This window comes from Elgaria multicarinata, chromosome 3 (genome assembly GCF_023053635.1).
Source record: "Elgaria multicarinata webbii isolate HBS135686 ecotype San Diego chromosome 3, rElgMul1.1.pri, whole genome shotgun sequence".
NCBI lineage: Eukaryota > Metazoa > Chordata > Lepidosauria > Squamata > Anguidae > Elgaria > Elgaria multicarinata.
Window position 1 is genome coordinate 116,258,263 of NC_086173.1, and position 19,935 is coordinate 116,278,197.

General features: G+C 47.0%; 1 protein-coding gene across 1 annotated transcript in view; it reads left to right on the forward strand.

The window, feature by feature from the left end:
- Positions 1 to 10,421, forward strand: part of NCKIPSD (NCK interacting protein with SH3 domain) — a 112,808-nt gene extending 102,387 nt beyond the window's left edge. The window contains exons 11-13 of the mRNA XM_063121358.1: positions 3,758 to 3,850; positions 7,137 to 7,309; positions 8,700 to 10,421. Coding sequence (XP_062977428.1) covers positions 3,758 to 3,850; positions 7,137 to 7,309; positions 8,700 to 8,903 — 470 coding nt within the window. The 3' untranslated portion in view covers positions 8,904 to 10,421. The remainder of the gene's footprint in view (positions 1 to 3,757; positions 3,851 to 7,136; positions 7,310 to 8,699) is intronic.
- The last annotated feature ends 9,514 nt before the right edge of the window (positions 10,422 to 19,935 follow it).

A 19,935-nucleotide genomic window follows, 5' to 3' on the forward strand; every position in this document is an offset into this window, starting at 1 on the left:
TAAGCTCATTGCAGGCCTTCCCACCAACTCACACTTTTTGTGCCTCTGGGTCCTCAGGCGAAGAGAGGTGGTGGTTCTTCCCTCTTGGGAAGAACCCCCTATGGAACTTCACACGAATGTCCTCTATGCTGGCCCTGGGCTGTGGCCACAGATCAAGGGAAAGTGACTCTTGGGAAGAGGAAACCGTTGTGTTTGTTTTTCTCCTCGTGATGTAGTTGAAAGTTGTCCAAGGTTTTAAGGAGCCTCTAGTCCAGCCTTCCCCAACCTGGTCTCCCCCAGACATGTTGGGCCACGCCTCTCATCATTCCCATTGGACATGCTGGCTGGGAATTATGGGAGTTGCAGTCCATCACATCTGGAAGGTACCAGATTGGGGGAAGCTGATCTAAGAAAAATGTTCCCAAGCATCTTTAAGAACTTAAGAAAAGCCCTCCTGAATCAAGCCAGAGGCCCATCGGGCCCAGCCTCTGGGGCCAATGCACAAGCAGGATATGAGGGGCAATAGCCCTCTCCCGTTGTTGTTCCACAGCAGCTGATATTCAGAGACATGTTGCATCTGATCCTATAGATAGCATTATAGTCATCATGGCTAGTAGCCCTTGATAGCCTTATCTTCCACGAATTTGACTACTCCCCCTTTAACGCCATCTGAATTGATGGCCATCATCATCATCATCATCACAGCTTGTGATAACTAATTCCATTCCGACCGCATTTCGATGATAGGAATAATTTCACCCTCTTCTCCGTGGGATGGTTCGTTCCGCACCAGAAGCTCTCCAGCTTCTGCCAGCTTTTCCCCAGGGCTAAAGTGTGCATGTGAGAATTTGCACTTTTGGCGTTGTTCCAACCCTTTGTTTTTAGAAGAGATGTAGAAGCTCAAAGTTGGGATTCTGGGAGAAAATTCAGCCTGACACCAACTAACCCTTTGTAGTAGAACTGGCTTCTGCTTTATGGGTTGGTGGAAGTGGGCTTCCATAGGAACATGGGAAGTTGCCTTAGACTGAGTCAGACCCTTGGTCCATTTAGCCCAGTGTTGTTGGCACTGACTGGCAGCAGCTCTCCAGGGTTTCAGGCAGGAGTCTTTCCTAGCCCTACCTGCCGGTCGAACCTGGAACCTTCTGCATGCCAACCATTGAACCACGGCCCTGCCCCTCTAACCCCCTGAAAATACTACACAGAGTCAAGAGACCCTGCTGAATGGTGTGAGCTGTGCAGTGGGATGAAGGGAGGGACCCCAAAAATTGGGTAGAGGGACTTTCTGTGCAACACACCCTTCTTCTCATGGAAGGCTGATCCTGGTTCCAATGCTATATACGATTTCAGGACACTGGCGTTGTGTTAAAGTGCCTGGTCTGCATGGGTTAAAATTTTCAAGAACCTCTTCTTCATGGGAGAGGACACTTCCCTGGGCCCTTATCAGTACAGTTCTGCACTTAACCAGGCGTCTTCCTCCTTCCAGTGATTGGCAGATCTTCTGCTTATCCCTCTTTGCGCCTTGTGAATCTCATTAGATGTAGAAGTATCGGAGGTCACGTCTTATCAAGGTATTCTGCTGGGCAGCACTTTCTCCTGGAAGACTTGATCCCCTCCTCATTCTTGCTAGGCTGAGCCTTTTGGGGAAGCAGCTTAACTTATTCTTGCTGATGGTGATTGCAAACATTTTCCTTTCTCTCTCTTTGTATAGTGGGCAGTCATAAGCAGGTCAAAACACAGTGTGGTGTCAGGCCTCCTCTTGTTAATCCTGAATGCCTTGTCAAGATCTCGTGCTACCACGTTTTCAGGGTCTTCTCTTAATTGCTTGCTGCTTTTAGATATGATGCTATTCCACCTTGCTTCATAAGGGGAGCTGGATAAAACCGCTACAAACACATCCATGCCAGATAGTTAAGGAAGAGCATACTATATCTGGTGTTTCTTTTTACTCTCAAAATTAATCACACAGAGGGTGATTATGTTAATTTTCTCTGCCCTTTCATTCATTATCTTTTTCTTCTTACGCACTGTGCTGGCTAGCTTCAGTAATTACATAGTTGCATCTGACGGGCAGTGCAGTTCTGGGAATTATTCTTGCCCACCTGGGGTACGGTGGGATACAGGCACTTCTCCTAGTCAAGAACTCATTAAATGATGCTCAGACTCTTCATTGCACTGCACTTAAAAAAAAAATCTACATCTTTCAAGCCGTCGGAATCTATGCTTCTAATGCAGAAAAAGCCTACTTCTTAACAAGCTATTTAATACTTGTGTGTTGGCTTCTTCAGTATGAGCCTTCCTGTAATGCTTACAGACTTCCCAATACGGACAGGGTCTCTTGCAGCCTTCCCCAACCTGGTGTTCTCCAGATGTGTTGGACTGCAACTCCCAGTAGCCGTGCTGAAATTATGGGAGTTTCAGTCCAACATATCTGGAGGGCACCAGGTTGGTGAAGGTGGGTTTACTTTGTTCCCATGAAATGTTGTCACTTTTCTATAATCTCACTCCCACTGACTGTGCCAAAGGCACCGACCAGCGTTAGATGTGGCAAGCAAAGATTTGATCACAATGTTTAATGAGAGCCGTGCAAAGGTGGGGTGGGCAGAGATGCCCCTTAAAAGGACTTGCTGGAGACTTGGGGAATTGTGGAATGCAAGCAGGGCACCCCTCAAGTATCAGCTCGACACTTGAAGCCCTGGGGATCACCTTGCTAAGTGGGTGATCGTGACCCCTTCCCTCCACCTGTCATTGTCAGCGGCTGTCAAATCAGCCTTCATGCAGTCTCCTCTTGACCATTACTGTGTATGTTTCATACTGGAGTTCCTTCCCTTTGACAGCTGAAACATAAAAGGCAACAGAAAAGGCAAAGCTCTATATTTCTGATGGCTGCAAGTGCACACCCAGCCAATGGTATGGAGCAGGACTGCGAATGGGCCACCGCTGTGCAGCATTGGCTGAGCATGTCTCTGGCTTCTTCCCATTCCCCACTGTGGTGTAGGGTAGGCAAGCTCTGTTTTCGGCATAGTCGTATGAATAATCTTCACTTCTTCGTTAAGCAGCTAGTGTTTGTTGCCTTGGAGAGCAGGGGAGCCTCACAGCTTGTCTCTTCAGGTGGATTTTGACAGCATAAGCCCTGGTGAATATTGCTGTGAGCCCCTGTTCTAAAATGGCACCCCCAGCCCAAGATGATGCAGAAATGCCAAAGTGCATATCGCTTAAACTGTCACGGTTTGGTCTGTGACCCTTGACCAGATCTGAGCATGAGCTTAACGGATTCTAACATTTGGCAATAAGTAATTGCAAGAGTAGACATTTCATGTGTCAAAATAACAAAACAAAAAAACATATTCCCTCCCCCCCACACACAGCCATGCTATGTTTATATTGTACAGTTATAAAGAAAAGCTAATACAAAATAATTTCAGATTATAATATAAAGAATCTTTTAAAAATAATGGAGGATGCAAACACCCTAGTTTCTCAGTGCATATAAATTGAAAACACAGTACTTCTGATGTGCTTTACAACTGAGTTGACATCGCCACAATCCTGTACGATAGGGTTTGGCCACTTTGCAGATGATGAACTAAGGTTGCTTGAGCCCAGTCAGTCTGTGGCTAAGGTCAGATTTGCATCCAGGTTTAGGGAGCGCTCTTTGCTAAGCAACATTGCGCGTATCTCTTCTTGCCACCCTTTCCTCACTTTGTCATCGATTTGTGTTGAAACTGAACCCGTTATGAGACGGGCAGCCGCCTCTAATAAAGCCTCTCTTATTTCTTAGTTCCTGAGCATAATGTGATCATGGTTACGTTGAGCAAGCACTCCAACGTCAAAACCTTCACAGAAAAGCTGCTTCTTCTCCTGAACCGCGGAGGTGAGTGTGTCTGCGGTTTTACTACTACTAATGGCAGAGGATATCTGAGAAGCGGTGTCCTGCCAGTACTGCGGAGAGGCAATAATTGGCAGATGGACTCTAAGCGCCAGTGAAGTTTTTTGCCTTCATGGTAGGGAGACTGACCTGCTGAAATGCAGATAATTGGCCGGCTAGTGGCACAATGGCATAGTCCTACCTGATCCTAGGAGTTGTATTCAAGACGTCAAGAATTAGACTCAGCAACATTTGGGCCATGGCTCCCCAAGCATACAGCTAAGAGAGTCATGTCCTTGGATCTGTTGTCAGTAAACTGAATTTTTAATAGATGTCCGTAGCGGCTTGGATAGTTGCGAAGCAGGATAAAATAAATATTTAGTGCAATGGGACTTGGAAATCTGCTTAGCCAGGAACACAGGTCTTGAATAAAGGATCTAGCAGATAATCCTCCCCTCCTTTTTAAAAAGGAGGCTTCTAGCCTCGGTGGTAGTTCTAACAAACCCAATGGAGTACCACCATTGTTCTAGATTTTGCTTTCTGCTTTGGTCTTCCCTCCTTTATAAGACTGGTTTTGTCACTGGTTTTCAGTCCAAACAAATTTGACTCTTTTTTCATTTTAAAGAAGTCTGGCTTCTTGTGACCAAGCCGGCGTGGGGTTCCCTGCTGCCCAATGGCTCCTGATGGGCTTCTCCTGCAAGCAGGAGTGGCTAACAAATCACAGGCCTGTGGTTTATTTATCATGATGTGCGAACTGGGAAGCCATGGTTCTTGGCTCATGGACAAGCATGCTGGCAATTTTGTCAAGGGGACTGGGACTTTTGCCCATTCTACAGTGAAACTCTGAACTCTAGAATATGTGTAGGGTGACGTGTCTCAACACCAGGCTTCCTTCACTTAACGCGCGCCAGAGACCCCCAGAGTCTAGCTCCATAGGAATCCTAGGTTCCCCCCTTTCTTCAACCTCTGGATTATTTTGCCAGCCCTGAGCATCATGTTAAACCTGCTGTATATGTAGACCCTATTATAAAGCACTTCACTGAAAATCTGGAGAGTTCTTTTCCCATACAGCCTAATGGCAACGCATTCCACCTCTGCTTGCCTAACCAAGCATTGTACTGGCTGAAGCCTTTCAGAGCATGAGGGCCCCGCTTTCTCATGTGTGTAGTGTGTGTGTGTGTGTGTGTGTGTGTTTTCTTTCCCCTCTGCCCTTTAGTTTGTCGATTTGCTGTTAAATAACTTCCCGTGTTTGATGCTTGTGGTTTTTGATTACTGGGATAAGCTCTTTTCGGGGCTGAAAATTGTTTTCTTAGCACAACACAGGCTGAGAACTGCTTTTAACTTTTGTACTGCTCTGCTTGGCCTTCGTCCAAAGCTTTTAACGCTTTCATTGCCCAAATGCCTACTATTTTATTTTTTATCACACTTGTATCCCACCTTTTTCTCCCTTTGCAAGGAACCCAAGGTGGCTTACATGATCTTCCTCCTCTCCGTTTTATCCTCACAACAACCCTGTGAGGTAGGTTAGGCTGAGAGTCAGCGATTGGTCCAAAGTCACCCAGTGAACTTCATGGCTGAGTGGGAACTAGAACCTGGATCTCCCAAATCCTACTCCAGTGCTGTAACCACTGCCTCATACTGGCTCTCCCACTTTTATTAAAACTCAGCCTTATCTAGCATCAGGCCTTATGCAAGCTGAGCCTTCCTACAGATCTCTCTCTCCTTCGCCTATAGAAAAGATGGTCACTGTCCTGTAGAACAGGGGTGGGCAGAAAGTAGCTCTCCTGAGGTTTGGGACTTCAATTCCCAGAAGCCCTTGCCAACATGGCCAATGGTCAGGAATGCTGGGAGTTGTAGTCAAAGACGTCTGGAGATCTGCCTTTTCCCCACTCATGCTCTAGAAAACCCCATAGGAATTGTATCTATATTTCTTCATGGCGAGAACATCAGCGAATTGGGCTGTTGAACCACTGGGTGTATTTCTTAGGGGCGAATTAGACTTACAGATGCATGAACCACATATCAGAATGTAGCTCATGCCAATTTCTTTAAAGTGGGAGACGATTGACGGATTTAAAGTGTAGAACTGGGTGGGTGAAGGTACTGAGCACTTTGCCCATCCAGGCTTTCTCCCCACATTTCAGTGGGCCAGCTCACCCCTGCGCTGTGGATGCAGTGTAAGCGACCACACAGAGGCACACCTGAGTTAGCCAGAGAGTGGGCTCACAGCTCTATGAAAAAATCTACACAGGGCTTGACACAGATGTTTACAAGCATGTGAAGTTTCTATTTTTACATTCATGCGTCACATTTTTAGGTGTGCATTTCAAATACTATTAATTGTGTGCAATTAAGATTCGTTAGATATACTCATAGAAGTTGATACTTTATCCTGCCTCTTTCCTTGGAGGGGACTGGGCAGGATGCAGAATCTTTAGCCAGATCTCCCAACTGGACTCTCTGACTGATGCAGGCTCATGGATGGAGGCAGCGAGTGTTCATTTTTCACTCATTTGGGGATTCCTGTGACAGCAGCCTCCAGTTCAGCAAAGATGGGAAATGGAGAGGGGGGCACAGTCCTGTCTATGCTCCCCAGTTTCATGCTGTAGGGCGGTCTGCCCCCCACCCTGGAACCCTCCAGATGTTTTAGATTCAACTCCCGGCGTGCATGGCCAGTGTCCGGAAAGCACAAAACATCTGGCGGACACCAGACTGAGGAAGGCTGCTGAAGGGGGAAGCAGTCTCTTCGTTTGCACTTGGTGAAACAAAAGGTCTCAATATGGGAGGAGGTCATAGGAGTAAAGGAGGGAAACTTTGGCAGGGTCGCGTCTCTCCCGTCAGAGTACTCTGATTGAAGGACCCCCCACCCACCAGCTGAAAATGCCTCTTCTGCACAACTGTTGCACTTGAGTAATTTTAAAGGACCCTGGGAGTCCTATCCCATATTGATTCAGGAACCCAGCCGTGAACCCGCGGTCATTGTGGCTGCACATGCCTAGGCCAATAAGCCCCCTGTTTCGCTCTGCCAAATGGTTCCTCTTTGGAACAGCTTTCCTAGATCTGGACCACAAGCCCCGAAGGGGGGCATTTCCAACCGCATGCGTGTGTCATTAAAGCGCCTGCGTGCTCCCGAGAAAATGCTCCTGCTTTTGACGACTTGAACAAGGGCTACCGTAGTGCACATGTGCACCTCGTATGAAATCACTGCCTTCAGGCAAAGTGAGCTGTGGCTGTGTATGACGCCTCCCCCCCCCCCCCGCCCCATCCTTCCTTCTCTCTAACCTGCAACCAGACGATCCGGTGTGCATCTTCAAGCATCAGCCCCAGCCGCCGCACTCCGTGTTGAAATTCCTGCAAGATGTCTTTGCCAGCAAGGACACCGCCAACATCTTCTACCACACGGACATGATGGTCATGATTGACATAATTGTGAGGCAGATTGCGGACCTCTCTCCTGGAGAAAAGGTACTGGCGGGAAGGAAGGAAGGAAGTGCTAGACTCCTCTTTCGAAAGTTTGCAAAAGAGGGAGGGCTTAACGTGAGTGAAGAGGTGGAGGTCCTTGCCAGGCCAGCCATAGCGATCCCTGCCCTGCCTCTAGAGCCTGCATTGCCTCTCAGAGCCAAGTCAAGGCAGTGCTGTTGAGCTACGGAGCCCTAATTTGCTTTGGGTCACAATGGCTGGTGCTGCCGTTGAAATCACTTCACCCCTGAATGGTGTGGTGTGGTTCAAGGCTCTCCGTTGTGGAACTGCTTTTTCTAGTGATTTGCCGAAAGCCTGCCTGTTTTCCTCCAGCAACAGTTGGGATTTGTTTGGTGGGATTATACATGCGGAGCTTGGAGAAGTGTTTTTGACCTGCCTAGTTGCAGAGAAAGCCTGTTCTGAATGCTCTTACCCTTCTCAGATTTTTCAGGCTGAGCCAGATTAATAAATGTGTATGACTGGCAGCTTCTTTTGGGGAGCACAGCCCAAGGCGTTGGGCCTGTGGTAGGTCAAGGTTGGGTATTATAGCTCTGTCTCTTCTGGACCCTCACAGTGAGCCCGAAGCCTAGATTAGAACATAAGAAGCGCCGTGCTGGATCAGACCAAGGGTCCATCTAGCCCAGCACTCGGTTCACACAGTGGCCGACCAGCCATAGGCCAGGGATGAACAAGCAGGACATGGTGCAACAGCACTCTCCCACCCGTGTTCCCCAGCAACTGGTGCACGCAGGCTTATTGCCTCAAATACTGGAGATAACAGACAACCATCAGGGCTAGTAGCCATTGACAGCCTTTGCCTCCAGGAATTTATCCAACCCCCTTTTAAAGCCATCCAAATTGGTGGCCATCACTACATCTTGTGGTAGTGAGTTCCATAATTTAACTATGCGCTGTCCCATCTCCTTTCTTCAGAGCAGCCTTCCCCAACCTGGTGCCTTCCAGATGTTTTGGACTTCAGTTCTGATTAGCCTCAGCCAGCAACATCTGGAGGGCACCAAGATGAGGAAGCTACTTTACAGTACAAAAAAAAAGAGACTGTGTGGACATTCTGCTCAGAGAGAGGTGTGCTTGGAAGGGAAAAGTCCTTTTAGTTCTGGGATGCTTTTTACTGAGCACAGAGTCCAGGTGAGAAGCCTTTCAAAGCCCTTCAGCTGATCCAGTGGGCTGGCTGAATGGCTTTCCAAAATGACTCTGAAAGACAAGTCTCCTGGAGGCCAGTGGGAAGGGCTGTTCAGGAGTCCCTCCTCCAAGTCTACTCTGGCTGTAATTGTTCGTGTCGGAGTCTGGCACTGGACAAGCAGTGGTTATTTTCTAACTTGGGTGTCACCAGCTTGTCTCGTTTCTAAACCTTTTCCCATGCATTCTGCCTCTACAGCTGCGAATGGAGTACTTGTCTCTGATGCATGCTCTCATGCGGTCTACGGCGTACCTGCAGCATAAGCACCGTTTCATGGACTTGCAAGGGACTTTGCAGCGCATTATGGTGGAAGAAGAGGAGAGCCCCCAGTGCCAGATGGACAAAATGATCATCCAGGAGATCTATAAAGAGTTTCCAGAAATATGCCCTGGAGCCAGCTAACTGGCCCAGGGAGAGAAGGATTTGGAATAATAATAAAAAAAAGATGCCTCTTGTGGATGTATCCTTCCCATCCCTTTCCAATACTGCTCATGCCTTGCTGTCCCTTCAAGTGAGTACCTAAAGTTTAAGAGGAGTGCGAAAAGGCCCTACGGAAGACGCTTCAGCATTGACGCAAGCCCATGCGAAGAGCATTCAGGATGGTCTGCTTTTTGACAGGGCGGGGGAGGCAGAACTGTTACCGGCAAGCGGGTGGCACTCTGGTGCCGATGGCATGCTTTGACAAGAGTAGGCGCATATTTATTCCCGTCCTAGTGACCTTTGTGCTAAAAGAGGACAGCGGGCCTTGTGATCTTTGTGCTTGTCCCTAGGGTACCTAAGCAAGAGGTCTCTGCCGTAAACATCCATGCGCACATGTGTTTCTTGTCCTGCAGCTACACAGTGAATTAGGCCAGTGTTAGGAACAAGCTTTTGTAACTCCTTGTGTGGTACCTCTAGCAAATGTGGGCGGGGGGGGGGACACATGCTACAGGCCTCACAAGGCCGCCGCTTGCTACTCTTAAACAATGTGCCTCGTGAGCCCTTCCCAACCCAGTTCTTGTGAACTGGGCGAGAGCAGCCGAGCCCCTCTTCCGTCTCGAAGACCTCCTCTAAGCCAGCACCTGCTTCTCTTTCACAGCTTGATGTAGTGGTGTTTACACTTGGACGTCTTGCACACGGCACTAGCAGGGGCGTGACGATCGTCCAGGCAGCAGGGAGGTCCTTCAAAAGGCCTTGCCGCTTCGGCTCGCTGCTCAGGTGTGTCCTCTTTGAAAGCTATTGCTTGTCTCCTGCGATGTGCTAGTCCTCGTTGCCTCTGGCGCTGCACACGCGAGGCCGCTGTATCTGTAGATGGCGACGCACGGTGCTCTCTTTCCGCCTGGGGGTGTTTCTTGCCTTGAGCTTAGTTGCAGTCGGTTCTGCCTAGCGTTACCTTTTCATGTCCCGAAGGCTGCCTCAGCCCGACGTCTGCTAGCTCTGCTCCTTAATATGCACAAGTTGGGAGAGCTCCCTTTCCTTTATCTAATTCCTCCAGGTCTCCAGCAAAATGGATTTCCTAGCTTTTCCTGTTTAGATCTTTCCGACAGGCTCACATACCAATACGGGTCTGTAATATCTTAATAAACCTGCACGCTGCCAAAGCTCTTTGCAGTTGGGTAAACAAGAGCTTTGCAACCTTCGGTGTCAAAGTGGCTGGAATTTAAACTGGAAATATTTGGATAACGTCTCAACCTAATGTGTACCCAATGAATTTGAATCTGTTTCTTGGGCCCAGGCAGCTGCTTGATGCAGCGTCCGTGCAGGGAGCCTCTGGCACTGGCCGTCAGCCCCGAGCACGCCAGCGAGGTGATAATTGGGAGTCGCTGTCCGAGATGAGTGGAAAGCCCTATTTTTAAACCAAGTGTTTAAAAGCCAATCATTGTGAGCATTGAAAGGGATTTGTATTTTCATAGAATCCAATAAAGGTAGTCAATGGAGAAACGTGTTTTTCATTTTTGTTTTTCATTTGATAGTATTTGCGAGTTTGGTGACTGTTGCAGGGGATTGTGAGTAAGCTTTGCAAAGGGTAAGATTCCCCTGCAAGAATGCCAGATTGCAAATGGAGACCGTTCACATGTGTCACTTAGGCTTTGCTTTATGACCTGGTGTTCTTTATGACCAGGTGTTCTTAAGTGGAAGCTGCATGAAGCCCAATGGCTTCAAACCCTGCCTTCTCTCTGTTCTCCCTTGCCTGCTCCTTCCCCCCACAAGGTAAGGTCAACCACACAGCTAAAACAGGCATCTGGGGCACAGTCCAAGAGGTGCCTAACCATGCAAGAAGCAGCACACGAACCCGGGCCCTGACAGTGCTTCTGGCCTGGCCAACCCCCCACATGAATGGAGGCCGTGCACAAGGATTCTCTGCTGGGATGTAGATTTTCTTTTGGGCAGAGACACCTCTGCCCTTCCCAGAGGACCAAAAAGCCTTGAGTCTATCTGAGTCTCTCCTCCTTCCTCTCCCTACCCTAGGGCATATGAACAAAATGGTGGAAAGCTAGCTGTCCTCCTGGGTAGGATTTGGGGATCTGATGGAGGGGCAGCATGAGATTTCAACCGGACCTGGGCAAAAATGGGCTGCACAGCCAGAAGTGGGCAAGAAATCCTTTAGTTCACACTTTGGAACAATGAATTCGTCTATGCTTGACTTCACATAGATAAATGCCCCATCAGATGACTCCAGCATTTCCCCCCCAAAAAATAATCCATCCAACCTGCCTGATGTGTGGATTGCGTCTTCTACATTTATATGGTGTGATCATGTGTTAAACAATGGAGCTAGAAACAGTGCAGAAAAAGCAACCCAAATGGTCACAGGGTGGAGCAACTCCCCTCTGAGGCATGGGGGTAGAGGTGGGGCATGATAAAGGCGTATACAATTAGGCCTGGTGTGGAGAAAGCGGGTAGGGCAATGTTTTTCTCCCTCTCTTGTAGTACTAGAAGCTGGGGTCATCCAATGAAATTGATCATCCAATGGTGAGAGATTCAAGACGGATAAAAGGGAAGTAGTTCTTCACACAGCACATAGTTAAAGCTATTGGATTTGCTACCGCAAGATGTGACGGCTGCCAAGTTGGATGGTTTTTAAAAGGAGATCAGACAAATTTATGGAGGATAAAGCTATCAGTGGCTTCTATATCCAGTGCCAAAGGTAGTGCGCCTCGGAATAGCTGGGGAACGTGACCAGGAGTGTGCTTTTGCCCTTAGGTCCTGCTTATAGGCTTCCCATAGGCCTCTAGGAACAGAAAGCTGAACTAGATAGGCCTTCGGTCTGATCCATTATGGCTGCTCTTGGTCATACAACTGCCACTGGGAAGGGGTGGGAGGGCAGAGAAGCAAAGAAGCCTTATCAGCAGAATGAATGGTGTGAACAACTTATCCAGATCTCACTAACTCATGTGTCTAAACGTGGCAGGGAATGCCACTGACAAATGTTCTCTTTTCAGCATACTCAGATGACTAAAGGGAGGGAATTGGCTACTCCCAGCAGATGCTTCATGCCACCGAATTTGTTTCTTTGATTTCACCCTCATTGCAGTCTTAACCTAAGCCCAGGTAGAGAAAGGCTTACGTAGTTTTCTTTGGGCTGACAGGTTTTCCATCTGAGCAAGAATCCTATCATGCAATTGGTGTCACTGCAAGGTCTTTGCAAATGGGAATGCATTAGACTAGCTTTCCCTCTGTAAACTCATTAACAAACCGCACTCATCCCTGTTCCGTTTCTCCTAGTACAAACGACAGGTGCATACAACATACTGGAGTTTTCAAATGATCTATATTAATCACACGTATACACACAGTTAATGTCTGTGAGGATTGGTTTTGTCTGGCTTTTTCTTTCCTTGCATCCCAATGGTGAGTGGTGGAGGCGGCTGGCATCAGGGGAAGCACCTTGAGGCTCTGCTGCCCTGTCTGTTCACTTGATTGTCTTTAAATGATTCAATTGCAACTGCTCCGTGGCTCATGGAGCTATGATGGTTTTCGTAGTCCTTTGCCAGTGCCATCAGTGGCACAATGAGGTCAAGTAAACTTTGGGCATCTTTTGCTGGTTGTTTGCTTCAAGCACCCTTTTCTGTTTGGCCTTTTGTGAGGTTAATTCAGCTGCTCGCTGCCCTTCTCTGGTCACGGTATCACATGTTCATAAGAACATAAGAAATACCCTGCTGGATCAGACCGAGGGTCCATCTCGTCCAGCACTCTGTTCACACAGTGGCCAACCAGCCGTCGACCAGGGACCAACAAAGCAGGACATGGTGCAACAGCATTCTCCCACCCATGTTCCCCAGCAACTGGTGCACACAGACTTACACAGCACACAACCATCAGGGCGAGTAGCCATTGATAGCCTTCTCCAAGCCTGGTCAGGCGCTCCCTATGGCATCCTTGGCTCTAGGGGAAGTCAGAGATGGTTGTAGACAAGTCTCATTTTGATTTCTCCACAGCCAACCACTCTGAATCAATGTTCTTCCCACGTGAAACGGAGCACCGAATGCAAGGCTGTCGGACCTCTTTCTGCCCGAGGGCCAAATTTCCATTTCAGAAAAGCTCTCAGAGGCTGTATTCCAGCAGTGAAGGCAAAGCGGGTGGTTCTACAATCCCCAAATCAACAGCTTCTTTTAGCTTAAAGCCCTTTGGCCAGTAACTACACTGTAGAAGAGGCATTCCAACCATCTTGAAGGTGAAAAAACACTGCAGAATTTGGGAAACCATGAAACAACAGGAGGATGAGTAGGAGAGAATTGGTTGTGGGGCCATCGGAAGGGGACACAGCCCTCTGGGGAAACTCAGAGGGCCAGATTGGAGACCCAGGTGGGGGGTGAATGAGTGGGTCAGGAATCCATTGATACTTAATCTATGGTATGCTGCAACTACCTTTCCACATTTAATGACAGGAAGATGAAAAGAAACCAGGGATACATTACATGCACAAATACATGTGTGTAGCTCAATGGCCATTTTAAAAGCCTTCTTCGAGAGGGGAGCTGTCAGGTGAAGAATTGGCCTGCCATTTCTCAGTTCCACATTGCCCCTCCCCCCGCTCAAGTGCCTCTTTTCTCCACCCACCACCATTGGGGTTCAACATTTGAAACTATATGGGGGGGAGCAATATACCTCTTAGAGGGCCACACGAACAGGGAAATGGGAGGAGGCTTGTGCCTCCCCTCCCAGCTCTCTTCAAGGAAAGCCCTATGAGGAGAGACTGAAAGAATGGGGCATGTTTAGCCTTGAGATGAGAAAGCTGAGGGGAGATATGATAGCAAGTACTTGAAAGGTTGTCGCACAGAGGAGAACCACAATCTCTTCTCGATCATCCCAGAGTGTACGACACGGAATAATGGGCTCAAGTTACAGGTTCCGGCTGGACATCAGGAAAAACTTCCTCACTGTTAGAGTAGTACGACAATGGAACCAATTACCTAGGGAGATCGTGGGCTCTCCTACACTAGAGGCAGCTGGACAGCCATCTGTCAGGGATGTTTTAAGGTGGATTACCGCATGGAGCAGAGGGAGTTGGACTCGATGGCCTTATAGGCCCCTTCCAACTCTACTATTCTATGATTCTCAAGTTTCCCCCTTCCTGATGTGGTTTTCTGGACTAAATAGTTCTCCGCCCTTCCCCATTTCGTCTGGAGCAAACATTATACATATTTGGGTGTAACTCGCCAGGTGGTCTGCCAAACACCTTGGGAGATGTGGAATCTGTGAGATACATGATTGAGACTAGATGTGGGACATATGGAATGCTTGCACACACCTGACGACGGAGAATGCTTGTCAGCTTGGTGGCGTTACCTCCTTTCACACAAGCCAGGATGCTAGATCAGAAAAGACCATTTGCAACTTAAAGATGGCTGCATCACTGCTGACATAAGAATGTTTTAAATGTTAAATTAATTAATTAAATTAATTAAATGGTGCCTAAGTAGTGCAGCACATTGCTGTTTCTGTCTCAGCTCCATTCCCCACCCGTGAACAAATTCTGTGAGGTTCAGTGGGTATAAGAAAAGTGCTGGCTCAGACTAATGACCTCTCTGGTTCAGTATGTTGCCTGGCAGGAACCAAATCCCGACCCTTGTGGGACCTCTTTTAGAACTGCCAGAGTAGTATTAATTGAGCGCTTCCTTGTTTTCTGTTCATGTCAAATCTGCTGGGTTTTATGATCAATCTGTACATAAGTTTTATGTTGAAACTCACCAGGAGATGCCCCTGACTCCCCATGAATTTTGTCTGATACAGTTGTAACATTTCAAGCCTTTAAATATCTGCATGCTTGGCCAAATCCTTCTATTTAAGAAAAGCAATGTATAATACTGACAGCTGCTACATCCCCAACCCGACCTATAAACACGCACAGTCCCTCTCTCTTTTTCAGCATTGACAATAGGTGCAGAATCCGCGATGCTTGTCTGCCAATCTCTCCTCTTCCATGGCAGTGAAATAACTTCAATAAATTTGAGAAGGAACTAATATCTCCGAGGTGCCCGATAAGGGCCTTTCCAGGATATTGTACAAGGAAGATGAATAGCTTTTGCAAAGCCTTACTTCTATTGTGATAAGCACTATTATGTAATAACGTTGTCCTATAAACTGAAGGAGACATCTTGTCAGAGGGTTTGATTGGAATGGAGCAGGCCTGGCATTTAATGAGATGCCCTTGACCCCTGTGCCTGCCCAAATGTCTTTCCTAAAACAGGATACCTGAAAACGACATGCTACAAGCAGCACCCAAGTAAAGGTATAGATAGTGTGTGGGCCCATTCAGAAGACACCTTCAACCATGGCTTTAACCATGGTGAACAAGGCCTTTTGCTTTATTCACCATGGTTAAAGCTGTGGTTTAAGGTGTCTTCCCAGCTTTCTTGCGTAATCACTGTGGTTAAAGCCATGGTTTACGGTGTCTTCTGAACAGGGCTGGTGTGTGTTTCACCTGCCGTATGGATGTGAAACTTCACCATTCTTCTATATTCTTGTTTCCCTTTTCACATTGCAGTAGAGGTGCTTTTTATATCTGGGGCAAGGTGGTGGTGGGAATAAACGTGGACAAAGTTGTTCCTATGTTATATATAGGGGTGTGTCTTGTGAGAGCTTTGGAATAAATTGCTGTCTAGATTTGGCAGGCAATGAAAGATCAAAACTGAGTTGTATGCATCTGATCTGGCAACGATAATTGTGCAGGAGAGGAGTGGTGGATGGGGAGAGATGTGTAGATGTGTGTGTAATTTTCAAATGACTTTCCTAACAAACCCTACGGAATGCCACCTCCTCAGATCTGAAATTTTGCAAGTGAGCAAGGTGCCTTTGCTCACGACTTTGTGGCGGAATGGAGCAATGCCGTATCTCTAGCTGCCACAATCCTGGTTCCACCGGGAATTACTGGCTTTCCCTTTATTCCCCTAAGGTATTTAGGGTGTATTTTAATTCACTTTGCCTTTTAGGAAAGAAGCATTGGTTCTTCCGTGTTTCGAAAACTGAGTGTGGGCAGGATGAGTGGGCAGCTAAATAAAAGCCATATCCTCTGCACAATCCTCTGATGACAAAAACAGGTGAATTTTAAACCAATTTTTAAAATGTAAATAGTGTGTGTGTGCGCGCGTGTTTTTTAAAAAAACCATTCCATTATTGTAAATGTCTCTTTATAAAAAGAAATTAAGTCGTTTAAAATGTGAGTCTAATGCGAACATGTTAAAAGTAAAGCCGACACACAGTCTTTTAAAGCTGAATTCATGCACCTTTATTGAACACAAGGACTGGATGCTGCTCAGTGCAGACTGGTGGCTCTGATGTTAGTGGGGCGGTGAATCCACTCCAGATTTCAGTCACAACCAGTCAGAACTCTAAAGGAGCTATGTAAGGTTGGATAGCTTCTTTAGAGTTCTGACTAATTCTGGCTGAAATCTGGAGGGGATTCACCGCTCCACTAACATTGGAGCCACCAGCCTCTACTTTAATATGAAGAAAATGTGCTTAGTGAGGTCAACATTATAAATATGGCACAACAGGCCATGTAGTATACCCCCCCCCCCCCGGTCTACCATGAGCTTGATACTGGGGACCAGAAACTAGCAAGCCACCATAGCTATTAGGATCCATCCAGTGCTGTCTCTAGATTTCATAGAAACATAGAATACTAGAGTTGGAAGGGGCCTATAAAGCTATCAAGTCCAACCCCCTGCTCAATGCAGGAATCCACATTAAAACATACCAGACAGATGGATGGATGGATGCATCGTGAATGCCTCTAGGGTGGGAGAGCCCACAACCTCCGTAGGTGATTGGTTCCATTGTCATACCGCTCTAACAGTCAGGAAGTATTGGCCCTTGGCCAAGACCCCTCAATGAGCCCTCTCCCTCAGAAAATCTACCTTCTCGTTGCCATTGTCACCAGCTGCTGTTACTCCTGATCTTCTTTCTCATTGTTGCTACTGCTTGATTGACAGGCAGAGAGCCAATCAGCAGGCAGGGAGTTGCATCTGCTCCGCCTTCTTCTTGCCACCATTGTTGCCTGTGCGAGAGCAAGAGGAAGTGAGTGAGCAGGTTGCCACAGCGACAAGGAGGAGCAACTCCAGGGGGCTCCTTCAGTGGGCCCCAACCTGGGTGTGGGCCCCTGGCAGACGCCCAACCATGCCTGCCCTGGAACCACCCCTGGTTTCAAGACACCCCAACCTGGATCATCCACTGAGTGCACCAAGATGCCCTCCTAACTCAAATCTCAGATTATGAAGATTTGACTTGATTCATCAAGAAATGGATATGAATGTTTTACATTCCATTTAATGGGTTTGTGGGAATCGATCTGCCCAATAAATCCCAGCTCTTGTTTAAAGAAAGCACTTGAGAGTTAACCTTCAAGTAAATGGACTTGCTCGGTCTCCTTGCTATATGTACACATGGAAGCAAACATCAAATATTTTGTCTCTAAATAGACGGAACATGATAGCGTGAAAGCAATCAGGCACCTCTCCATTGTGCCCAGGTCTAGCTCCAGCTGAGAGCCCCCTCCCTCCTGCTACCAACTGTCACTACTGAGGCCATCAGAGAAGGAAAGGAAGTAGCAGTCAGACATCCCCCCATCGTTCCTTGATCTATATGAGGTTATTAGAGTGAGAGGGAAAGGAAGCAGCTGGTGAACTTTGCAACTAAGAATCTAGTGCCTGAATTTGCTTCTTTTTTCCTCCTCCCTTCCAATCCCCTTTCCTTTTGTGTCTCCCCCCCCCCTTTTTTTAGATTGTAAGCCTTTAGGCAGGGACTGTCTAAAGAAATGCTTTTGTAAGCCACTTTGAGAGCCTTTTTTGCCTAAAGGGTGGAATAAAAGTGCTACATAAATAAAATATGTGTTGTAAGAACAGAAGTTCTGTATTGCCCTCATGAGTAGTATAAAGCTCTTATTTGCCATTCAGCATGCTTAAATGGTTATAGGTCACATTTGGTCAGGAAAAATCTGAAGCACAAATAAGAGCCTTGTTTTAAATTAAGGAATAAAATCACCTTTATCTTAATCAGCAGATATTCGTGATACCCTGCATCTTTGTACTAGGAGAATAAATACACAAAGATTTGTAACTGGCTTCCTTCCAGCTTTCCCCCACATTTTGACAGTATGTTTAATGATTCCCTATACAAAGAAATGAAATGTTGTGAAGGAAATCTGCCCCAGTTACAGTTTTGCTAACTCCATCTCACCCGTCTGAAGTCACTAATCCTGTTAACACATTCAGTAGACTGCAAACTCTCTAGAGAACAGCATGGTAAGAAGGAAGAAGAATTGAGCTACCGGGTACTGATCAGCTGGGACTAAACATGTTACTTAGCCAGAGGCAGATCTAATTGTGGGGCTAGAATGGCATTGCACCACCCCTGTGACCCCAGCCCCACGCCTGCCTGTATTAGTTTTAGGTGGTTGTTTTTCAAAAATAATTGCTGCACTACTGCTGTCTTCCTATTGCTGCAGCCCGCTTCTGTTGCACTGCCATGTCATTTGCAAGACTGTGCATGCATACATTCTGCTGTGCATGCTCAGAGCCATACGCCACATGGGAAAGGCTTTTCAAGGCTGCCCGACAGTGGGGCGCACTCCCATGCCGCACAGCAATTTTCTGCTTGCTATTTCTCCGTTTGCTTTGAAGAGCCAGCACAGTACAGCGCCATCCCAGTATGTAAACTTATTTAAGTAGGGTGGGAGAGGTATGTGTGGTGTTAACCCACAATTGATTACATTGTATGTGTCTGAATTAACATGTCTGGTAAGTAGTAGGGTGACCAGGGCTCCTGTATCTTTGATGGCTGCACAGAAAAGGGAATTTCAGTAGGTGTCATTTGTATAAATGGAGAACCTGGTGAAATTCCCTCTTCATCACAACAGCTGCAGGAGCTATACTAGAGTGACCAGATTTAAAAGAGGGCGGGGCACCTGCAGCTTTAACTGTTGTGATGAAGAGGGAATTTCACCAGGTTCCCCTTATATACAAATGACACCTGCTGAAATTCCCTTTTCAATACAACTGTTAAAGATACAGGGGCCCTGTCCTCCTTTTCATATGGTCACCCTATTAGTAAGTAGGGAATGTTAGAATTGAGTGGGTGTGGTTTATGATGGTTAGAGTATATTTAGAGCAGATCCTGTATTAAACTTGTTTCCCTCATAGCTAGTGGGAAAGTCCTAATTAACCCTCCCTCAGTTTTTCAAGTGGTGGTGCTTGGCCTGAGAAGAGTTTATGCAATGGGCCTAGTGTAAGGGTTTGTTACGTTGCAGTATGTATTTCATTGGTGAGTCTAGTTTCTAATGTTTTTGTGAGAACAGAAAAATCATAAACTGGCTTGCAGGTGATTTGTGTGATTGCAGGGGGGAGGGGAATCATGGGCTGGCTTATAATGCATGTGTCCAATGTTATGTCCTTAAAAATAAAATTAAAAACTGTGCCAGATGGATGGGCAACTTTTACATCTTTAAAAGCTCTTCTGCACAATGTTGGCTCCACCTCTGCTGACCTACTTTCAGTCTGACTGGCCATGAGCCAACACTGCCCTTAGCCCAAAATCCTTAGCCCAGTGGTGTTACTTCTCATGCTCCTGGATTTATGTCTGTGAATTCAGTATCTTACCCTACCATCTTTTGAAAATGTGGCCTTCAGTTGCCTCAAAGGGAAACTTATTATGAGGCTTCAGGAACAGGTACTGTGAGCCCTGTGGCCTTGCAGAAGGACAAAACAAAGGCAACTTCAAGTCAAATATAACTATACTGATGGCCGGTTTGCAAATGGAGCAAAGCCTCGGTTAGTGATGGCCACTTGCCTCCATTTCTATAGGCGGTTGTCTAGGAACTGCCAGCTGGGATAATGGCCATAGGACTGATTGCTCTTTCCATTCCAGACTTTTTACATTCAGCAACATGCTTTCCCCTTTGCTTGAAATGTCCTGCAAATGCTAGGTGATGGGTGAGCCACAGATAAATACCCATTAC